This window comes from Mus pahari, chromosome 9, assembly GCF_900095145.1.
Source record: "Mus pahari chromosome 9, PAHARI_EIJ_v1.1, whole genome shotgun sequence".
Taxonomy (NCBI): Eukaryota; Metazoa; Chordata; class Mammalia; order Rodentia; family Muridae; genus Mus; species Mus pahari.
The window spans coordinates 5,392,468-5,402,972 of record NC_034598.1 but is presented as its reverse complement, the minus strand read 5'-3'; the positions used below and the strand labels follow the sequence as shown (position 1 = coordinate 5,402,972).

The window sequence follows — 10,505 nt, the reverse complement described above, 5'->3', positions numbered from 1 at the left end:
CATGCTCTGCATTACTGGAGTACAGGCACATGCTCTGTATTGCTGGGGTACATGTGCCTGCTCTATGTTGCTGGGGAACAGACGCATACTCTGCATTGCTGGGGTACAGACGCATGTTCTATGTTGCTGGGGTACAGCCACATGCTCTGCATTGTTGGGGTGCATGCTCATGCTCTGCATTGCTGGGGTACAGGTGCATGCTCTGCATTGCTGGGGTACATGTGCATGCTCTGCATTGCTGGGGTACAGGTGTATGCTCTGCATTGCTGGTGTACAGGTGTATGCTCTGCATTGCTGGGGTACAGATGCATGCTCTGCATTGCTGGGGTACACACGCATGATCTGCATGGTGTGTGGCTTTACATGCCTTCTGAACTCTTGTCCATTTGCAGTAAATCTCTCCACAGAGCCATCTCCTTGGCCCTGTTTGCTTGTCTTTATGTTAGGCTCACTGGACACAGAATTCTAGGTTGACAGCTTAGGGTTTTGTCTTTCCTGTTAGTGTTGTCTCTGGGTACCTTTCCCCTTCCTCTTGCTTCTTTAGCTAAGTCACCTCTCTTCTGTATGTAATGTTTCTCTCTTCTCAGGCCACTAGCATGACTTTCTCTTATTCATGGATTTCCCCCAGTGTTACTCTTTAATTTTTGAGATAGTCTAAAGAGTGGACATTGCATGAGGGAGTATATTAGTCAGTTTTGCATTGCTAAGGACAAAATGTCTGACAGAAACATTTGGCTCATGTTTCATAGGGCTCCCTTCATGGTGGGAAAAATTCAGGTGGCAGAACAGTTCAGATCACAATGGCAGAGGCTGCTCACATTGCAGTGGATCAAGAAGCAGGCAGGGGGTAACAGGATAAATACACCCATTCTCTTCCCAGTGGCTTATTCTATTCAACCAGAGCCCCCCACCCCCTACTCCCAAAATAGCACCACAAGCCAAGGACCAAGTTTTCAAAGCAGTCATGGTTGATATTTCCATCCCAACAGGGAGAGAGTGTGGTATGGTGTAAACAGCAGGGCGTGGTGGGGTATGGAGGGCAGCCACAGCCAGGGCAGGCAGGGCTCCAAAGGTTCCACACTTGCAAGTGTGCATGGTAAGCCTCAGACAGTGCGGACCACTGGGGTAATACAATCAGATACAGTGGTATTTAGTACCTGTGAAAAGAGAAAAAATAGATCAGTCAGAGAACATGAAGGAGGAGCTTGGATGACTCCAAACACTGTCTAGGTACAGGACGAGGGCATCTGGGTAGCAGCTATGTGGGCCCACAGGTCAGAGGGGATATCTCTGTTGGGAATTCAGTTTTGCAGATCCAAGCATGGGAGGAAACAGAAGATGAGGAGGTGAACAAGACTGCCAGGTGGGAGTATGCAGAACAGAGCAATGCATCAAAGTAACAGAGCTCACGTGTCCAGGGTGCCATTCAACATAGGCTAACTGGTTGGGAGATCTGGGATGGTGGTCCGGTGTGATGAAACCAAGGGAAAGGATTTTACACTGAAGCTTGAGGGACTTGTGCCCTGTGAGCCTGGAGTGACTCGAACTGACTTAAAAAGTCACCGTGAATGCTGAATAAATGTGACTGTGTAGAAATCACCCAAGGAAAAACTAATAGTGGGCTGGACCATAGTGGTAGGAGAGAGGCAGGAGACCAGGCTGAACACCAATGGTAGGAGAGAGGCAGGAGACCAGGTTGGACACCAATGGTAGGAGAGAGGCAGGAGANATGGTAGGAGAGAGGCAGGAGACCAGGCTGAACACCAATGGTAGGAGAGAGGCAGGAGACCAGGTTGGACACCAATGGTAGGAGAGAGGCAGGAGGCCAGGCTGGACACCAATGGTAGGAGAGAGGCAGGAGGCCAGGCTGGATACCAAGGGTAGGAGAGAGGCAGGAGGCCAGGCTGGACACCAATGGTAGGAGAGAGGTAGGTGGCCAGGCTAGACAACAACGATAGGAGAGAGGTAGGTGGCCGGGCTGGACACCAATGGTAGGAGAGAGGCAGGTGGCCGGGCAGTAGTGGTGGTGGTATGTTTTAAAGGTATGACCAACAAGATTTGTCAATGACATTGGATGTTAAAGTATGAGCCCAACATAACACAATGTATAAGGTCTTTTGGGGAAAATATATTTGCTTAAGTAGGGGGTAATAAAAGACTGGAAAAGAACAGAGAGTGTGGTCCATCTAGGTGGCAGTTAAGCAGGCCCTTTAATGAGTTCAGCAGAGTGAGCTGGTTGGGAGACAAAGAGAGGGAAGGGAGAGCCCTTAACTAAGATGCTTCAGTGCAAACATCAGGAGGATGAAAGCTATGCAGCACAGGAGACCAAGGGGCAACGCTGTGGTGGCAATGGTGTTGGGGGAAGGGGAAAGGAAGAGGGAGAGGGAGAAGAGGAAGAGGAAAGAATGAGAAATTGGAAACCAATTGAAGTTGGGAGTGGCCATGCCAAATACTGATGTTGAAACTTACCAGACTGTAGCCCACCTGTTTGGCACATATCTCCTCCAGACCCGTGAGTACTCTCAGAATCCTCCTCTAATGTCACCTTTATCACCAAATGAAGCTCTGCTGCAGGACACAGGACAGTGCACCACCAGACTCAACCCCTGGAGGACAGACTGGAGCAGCATCGGAGGTGTATCAGCGTAGAGAGGTCTGCCGCTGGCCCTGCAGATGCCCCCTGCAGAAGCCCACTTGTCCTCCTGGGGTGAGCTTGGTGAGGGATGGCTGTGGATGCTGCAAAGTCTGTGCCAAGCAGCCAGGAGACACCTGTAACGAAGCTGAGATCTGCGACCCACACAAAGGCCTGTACTGTGACTACTCTGGGGACACGCCTAGGTACGAGACAGGCGTGTGTGCATGTAAGTGTCTTCTAGGCTCATTGGAAAAGGCTGAATTGAGGCACACTTCTACCCCTCTAACTGTTAATTCAGAGTGGAGAATTCAGTCTGGCTAAATACAAGATGGATTTAGACTTTGTGTACCTGCGGGATGGCTCAGTTTTCCTGGATGACATATGAAGTCCATAGATACATGATTGAAAAGCTATTATTTTTTATTGTATTAAAGTTTTAAAGTAGTTCTCAGCTGAGTTTTGTTTTGTTGTTTCGTCTTTTTTTCCCCCCCCCGGGGGGGGATCTCCCTTCTTGATCCTGGCTGTCCTGGAACTTGCTCTATAGACCAAGCCAGCCTAGAACTCATAGAGACCCACCTGCCTCTGCCTTGACTACTGTCAGCATGCTGTCATTTCAGATGGTCTGTCAGACATGAACTGAGACCCAGTTAAAGGCATGTGCCACCACGCCTGTCTCAAGTAGCCATTTTTCATGATAGAATATAGAAAAGATTATGTCTACAGGGTCTGACTTCAAAAAGGCAATTTTTGTTAATACTGTTTGAAATAAGTCTGAACTCAGCCACTCCTGTATGGAAAAAGTAACCCTCTTTAGAAATGTATGACATAAAATGTGAGGATGTAGACATGGTATTCACTTTCTGCTTTATTCTCCATCTGACTAACCACTGGGTCCTCACCCTCATCACCAAACATTTGCAAACCTGATTCTGGGCTCTCTGGGTCTCAGTTCATGGCTGACTCAGACCATCTGAAGTGACGTGCTGACAATAATCCAGAATGACAAACAATTTAGGACACCTAACATTTCTGGTGACAGCCAAGTACTCAGTACTAGTCACCTCAGGGAAGTTCAAGTGGGAATGCAGGACCTCAAACTGTTGGCCAGGGATGGACCTAGACCTAGACCGCAGCCTGATCTGTAGCTGGTGCCTCATCAGAGCACAGTTCCGCCATCTGCAGAGCCTATCCCTGCTGCACAGAGGCAGGGCAGTATAGAGGTCACGCAGCCCAGAATGACTGAGCTATTTGGGGCTTTTATAGAAAACGTGTAGATCTCTGACCAAGAACACTGGCTGCAAATCTTCTGTTCTAAAGTCTGCGGATTTTCTTACAGTCTTAGAAATCACTGAGGACTGGTGCTTCTGATAATGTGGGCTTCTTGTCAACTGACAGTCAATGGACTTGTAATTTAAAAGTTTGTTTAAACACAACACATCTATGAGCTGATAGGAATTCGGTTTAAGACCATTACTGATAGCACAGAAAATCTTAGTGAGGAGAATGCTGTTTTACATTACTGAAAATTTCCCTAATGTCTGGCTCAGCAGATCCTTCCATCTGCTCCTCCTCCACGCTGTTGTTTTTGTGGTTGTTTTGTGAAGAATGGTTCCACACATTAGAAGAGGGTGAGCCACATCAACAGACCTTCACACACACACACTTCTGATACAGTCAATGTGACACATGGTAGCTCCTTAGAAATCAGCTGCATCATGGGATCTGAGACTAAATCAATGAACTTTAATTCTAAAACAAACTACCCAAGCTCATTGGAGCTGTCTCACACGTAATTCTAGCACTGAGGGCACTGAAGCAGGATTGGGAGTGAGGCTAGCCTGGGCTACACGGGAAGACCTTATTTTTTTTTTAAACATTTAAAAAATTATTTATGGGTATGGTTGTTCACTTTCATGTATGCCTGTGCACTACACATGCAGCCGGCCCCTCTCAGCAGTCACAAGAGGGTACTTGACCCTCTGAGATTGGAGTTGCCATGTGGGTGCTGGAATGGAATGGAGGGGAAGACCCTATCTTAAAAAAATAAAAACAAATACAAAGTCACCTGGAGTTGGTCTCTGACTCCTGCATGGCTTTGTCTCTGGGTATTTGGAAAGCTCCAGTTTCCTGTGGTGTACCTATTCAAATGTTATCTCATATGTATTTTAAACTATAACTCTCAGCAGAAAGTTACCACCTTTGATAGAAAAGCCTCAGTGATGGCTATCATCCTTTTACTTAGAAGTGTGAGATCCATCACTGGCAACACACATTTTGAGCTGTTTCCTTAGAAGTGACTATTAGACAAGATGCTGTTCACTTTCAAGAAAATCCCTCCACCGTACCAAAGTCTGAACACTCATGGTTTGTCTGAGAGCTACTTAAGAAAAGTTCCGACTGGAAACCTGACTCCTTGTCTTCTAGCACTAGTATTTTCTTTAAGACTGCCCTTGTGCTTTTGCATACTGAATACTTGATTCACTTTGTGATATAGACTATTACACAAAAATGGGTAAGGTTTAATAAAGTTAGCTTACGTTACTGTGCCACTTCACACTGTTAAGGCAGCTCTAGTATTCTAAGTACAAGCAGGAAGGGAGAACACAGCTGCTGCCTGTGCTGCCCAAGTCATGCTAAGGCATCAGTTTCAGCCATGGCTAACTCTGTCCCACTGATGATGTCACACATCAGCGACAATGCCTCACATCCCAGTGTCTTGAAGAGTTTTGACTTTTCAGATTCTTTAAAAATGCTCCAGCCATTCCCGAGTGGTTGTTGGGACACACTGAAATTGCTGGCCTGCAAGGGAAGAACAGCCCTTGGAGGACATGCACGTCTCCTACAGGTAAACTCTGGTTTCTCCAGACTGCCAGTGGATGCATTCTGGCTTGTGTTCGTGGATCTGATGAAATTGTCTCATCGGGTATCAACCACTGATTTATAACCATTTCACTGCAAGCTTAGGGCTCCGCCTCCACTTCCTCCTCCTCCTCTTTGCTTTTTTGAGAAGGGTTTCTCTGCATAGCTTTGGGTGTCTTAGAACTCAACCTGGCTGGCCTTGAACTTGAGATCTGCAGACCTCCGGAATGCTGGGACAAAGGCGTGTATGGCCACCACATGACAAACCTTTCTGTAGATGTTTCTGTGAAGGAGATTCTAAAGGAGGCTTAAGGAATTAAGAACTATGTTCAGAAAAGAGTTACAACTGGAGTAGGTCTAACTAACTATAGTACCTAGCTTTTGTTCTTTTTTGGTAATCTGCTCTTTTCTTTTTAGATCTTGTGGCAGTTGGATGTGAGTTCAACAGGGTCTATTACCAGAATGGCCAAGTATTTCAGCCCCACCCACTGTTCAGCTGCCTCTGTGTGAGTGGGGCCATTGGATGCACACCCCTCTTCATCCCCAAGCTGGCTGGCAGCAACTGTTCTTCAGCTAAAGGAAGAAGGAAGACTGATCCCCCAAACTGTGGCCAGGGACCCCTGCAGCAGCAGGACTCAGCAAGCTACAAGACAATGTCAGGTGCTCCGCAGCAGGGCAGTTTCCCAGGGCTCACCTCCTGTGGTTCTTTCCCATTTCTTTATGCACCACAGGCAGTAAGAACTTACTGGTTGTGGGCTAGAGATTTACAGCGACTCAGCATTGAAGTGTTTGCCTCAAGTACCCAAAAAGAAAACTTGACATTTTGGTTTTGAGAGTAACTATTCTGATTTTAAAAACCTTACTTGATCAGGAAATTTCTAAAATCTTTCACCTCTGCTTCTTTGGAAAATTGAATAAATTTCACAAGTACCTTAAAAACAACCCTGTCATTTGTAATCTACTATGAGCAAGAAGTCTGACTACCCCAGCTCTTGTGTTTCCAAAGTTTCTTATATGGTACCAGGATAAATGGAAAGTTGATTTTAAAAAACCTTTTTTTTTTTTTTTTTTTTTTTTTTTATTGATTGATTTTTTTTTTTTTTTTTTTTTTTTTGAGGATTAACACATTTTGAGGTTCAAAATTATCATTTTCAAAATTGTGGGAATAGCCACAGTATTCTTAACACTTTAAATCTATGTAATCAAGAAAGCAAATAAGATTCCTGCTTGCTTATCTTGAGCATCTCGCTGCAGGTGTAGATGATGCTCTATCTCGCAGGCTGGAGAAGTTTCCAGACAGGGGCTTCTCTAGGCTTTACCTCACTGTGTTCTCAACCAGTAACAACTCTAAGAGAAATGAGTTTTAGATATTTAAAAATACCTTAGGAAATTATAACAAACCAAATTAAAGTTTTACAAACCAAGTCATTGCAATTTCTATTTCATCTAGCTTGTCACATCCCTTGTCAGGCCCACAGTGATCTCTACGCCCATCCCTTAAAATCACCCAGGAGATATTCAGGGAAGCAACTGTGGATGAGCTAAGAGTGGGGAACGGACACCGCCCCTCGCCCTGCTGCTCAGAAGAAACCAGAAAGATGATAGCTGTTCCATCTCCATGAAAACCATTAGAGAGACTGTTAGTGTGAACCAGACCTTTGGCTCACATTAGTAAACAGCGTATTGACTTGTTATCTCAACACATTGCTTTAATGACATTTTGGGAGTAAGGTAATAAGTTGAGTCTATAGTTAACAAAGCACAGGTCTAAGACTTTAAGTACTAAGATCACAGCGTTTGCATCCAGGCATGGTGACACATGCCTGCCTGTATTCCTAACACTTAGAAGGCAGAGAAGTCACAAGTTAGAGGGCAGTGTGAGCTACACAGCAACGGCATGCCTGGAGGAAAGAAAGCGTGCACTAGTCTGACTAATGTCCTGGACCCCTAACCCTACCAACGTTTACTTCTATATCTGCTAAAAGAATGTCAATCACATGACTGACACTGATCGAAACATGAGGCCTGATACTCAGAGGACGGGCGAGGCAGAATGAAACAAACAGGTAAAGATAAAGAGCCTTGACCCTCTAGGAAACTACATGGCCACACTTGACTGGAAGGTAATTTAGTAGCTGGAAGGGAAGGGGACTTAAAAGTCCCCCTTTATCCTTTCATGTAAAAAGCCTGAGAACTTTTAAATACTGACTTAATGTTTAAACACTGAGTCCAGGTAAGTACATATAATGCATACATACATATGCTCTTCCTCCATTTATTTTAGCCTATAGGACTCTCCCACTTACTTGGAGGAAAACATGTCTTGTGCAAGCAACAAAGTGGACTCCGTGCTCCAGAACATGTGGAATGGGAATTTCTAACCGGGTAACCAACGAAAACGCCAACTGTGAAATGAGGAAGGAGAAGAGGCTGTGCTACATGCAGCCCTGCAGCAGGAGCCCATCAAAGGCAGCGAAGGTGAAGTGGGAGCAGACCTAACTGAACTAGGATGCAGTGCTAAGGCTCACATGCACATATGTTCTGGGGGAGGGGTTATGCTCGGATCCCATCAAACAAAACCATCTGACAGTGACTCTTAAAGTCAAATAATCTCGGAGGGTGGCAGATATTAATCTCGCTCAACTCTGCCCCTCTTAGGAGTCCTGTCAGTGTGGGTCTTGAGCAGCCCAGTCGCTTGCAGCCCCTCCATGCATATGTTCCTCCAGAGTGGACCTTTCATGGATGCTTTTGTCTTGCTCATATTAATTATAGAAGTGTAACCAAAGTAGTGAACATAAAATTCCAGTTGTTACACCACAGCTATGAAAACAGAAGGTCTGGTCATAGTTACATACGACTGGTTGTTTTGGGGGAGGACCACACCAAAATACTCTGTGCATTACAGAGTAAGTTTGCCAAAGGACTATGCTATCCAAAAACAGGCATAAAATTGGAGAGCTGGTCCTGTTCTTGATTGAGGCAAGAGAATTATCTTCCTCCTTTCCTTTTCATTTTCTTCTATGTTTTTTTGTTTTTTTTTGAGAAAGGGTCTCTACATAGCCCTGGCTGAACTGGAACTCACTATGTTAACCAGACTGGCCTTGAATTCAGAGACACAGCCATTTGCCTCTGCCTCCAAATTAATAAACAGCCTATCAATTTGTTACCTCAACAAATTTCTTTAATGTACATCCTGAACTTGACATTTTGGGAGTAAGGTCACGGTGAACTGAGTCCACAGTTAACGAAGTACAGGTCTAAGAAAATATCAGTCACTTTGATACATGTGCTGACTGATGACAGGCAGTATGGTGCTTCCTTCAGTGAAACCATGACACCCTGCTTGTGCACATAGCACATGCATTCATCTATCCACCACCCAGCCCAAACTGTGACATGTAGTAAGGAATCTGCTAAGTCTTAGGTAAATGAACACTTAATAAGGCATAGCTCTTGAAATGACACAAAACAAGAAGTTTCCGTTTACTGGAGAACTGAATGAAAGACAGAACAGGAAACATGAGAATCTGATAGAATGACAGAGGGAAGGCAAGGGCAATTTATAGAGAGGAGGGTCCCACATGTCACAAGCAGCTATTTAATAGATCTTATAAGCCAAGTCAAGCCAAATTAAAAGTATAAAAGCAGGGTTTATTTGTAGCAGCTCTTGGGTGGGTTCACTGGTCTCAGAGAATGGGGCCATGGAAATTGCCATGCACCCAAGGTGATGGGAGGGGTAGTGGGGAGTGCACAGAGAAATGCAGGGACAGAAAGAGTCACGTGGGAGAGGAAGCCCAGCCCCTGGGCTGTAGAGTTCAGGGAAGAGGGCTGGGTATGGCAGCCACACCCTGTAACAGGTAGGGGCTGAGGGATGGGGGAGAACCTGGAGGCTAGGTCTGCTTTGATATGCACCTCAGCCGCTGGTCTCATGTCTGAAACCCAACATTATTAGTGCCCAAGAAATAACTATATCTAATATCTGTCTAATTCTTAAGTTATTGTAATCAAACATAAAGAATAACCTTTTCACTTTGTTCCTTTTCAGATCCCCAGAGGAGAAACATGTCAACCCACTTTCCAACTCCCCAAAGCTGAAAAATTTGTTTTTTCTGGATGCTCAAGTACTCAGAGTTACAGACCCACTTTCTGTGGAATATGCCTGGACAAGAGATGCTGTGTCCCCAACAAGTCTAAAATGATTACTGTTAGGTTTGACTGCCCCAGTGAAGGGTCATTTGAGTGGCAGATGCTGTGGGTCACATCTTGTGTGTGTCACAGGGACTGCAGAGAGCCAGGAGACGTATTTTCTGAGCTCAGGATTCTATAGAGCCAAACAGGGAGGCAAGGTTAAGGCTAAGTCAGTCATGCCATAAGGAAAACCCTGAAGTAGCTACACAAGGGCGAAAAGCTTACTTAAGGGACTTAAAACACAGATAGTGACCATTCTTTTCTTGCTATATTTGTGACAATAGAAGATTCTAAAACATATACTAATAAAACAAAAATAAATGCTTGAAAAATTTTAAATAGAACTCATTTCTTGAGTATAGTCTATAATTAAGGAATATACAGGTAAATGGCTCCAGGTAAAAATGACATACATAATGAAAAAAATCATACCTTTGATCCTAGCACATGAGAGGCAGAGACAGGCGGATCTCTGTGAGTTTGAGGTCAACCTGGTCTACAGAGTGGGTTCCAGGACAACCAGGGCTACAGAGAAACACTGTCTCAAAAAACATTTTACGTAGATATAAAAAGACATAATTTAAAATTTTATTCTGTACTTGGCAATACAGTCTATCAGATCCTATCACAAAATTAGTCGAGGGACAGCAAGATTCTTAAAATTACTAAGATGATATTATAAATGCATCTATAATCATCATCGCCCTGTTCTGAATATCAGTTAGATTCTTCTAGAAAGGATAAAATAGAATGTCTGTGATACTGTTAATAACTGTAATATTGCAGTTTGTATACCAAATACTATAAAAGTCTAAACTTCTAA

The 10,505-nt window shown here is 44.5% G+C and overlaps 1 protein-coding gene across 1 annotated transcript in view; it reads left to right on the top strand.

Annotated features, from left to right (window-relative positions):
• The window catches only part of Ccn6 (cellular communication network factor 6), a 13,336-nt gene extending 3,316 nt beyond the window's left edge, over positions 1 to 10,020 (top strand). The window contains exons 2-5 of the mRNA XM_021205071.1: positions 2,564 to 2,861; positions 5,912 to 6,154; positions 7,779 to 7,972; positions 9,540 to 10,020. Coding sequence (XP_021060730.1) covers positions 2,564 to 2,861; positions 5,912 to 6,154; positions 7,779 to 7,972; positions 9,540 to 9,821 — 1,017 coding nt within the window. The 3' untranslated portion in view covers positions 9,822 to 10,020. The remainder of the gene's footprint in view (positions 1 to 2,563; positions 2,862 to 5,911; positions 6,155 to 7,778; positions 7,973 to 9,539) is intronic.
• The last annotated feature ends 485 nt before the right edge of the window (positions 10,021 to 10,505 follow it).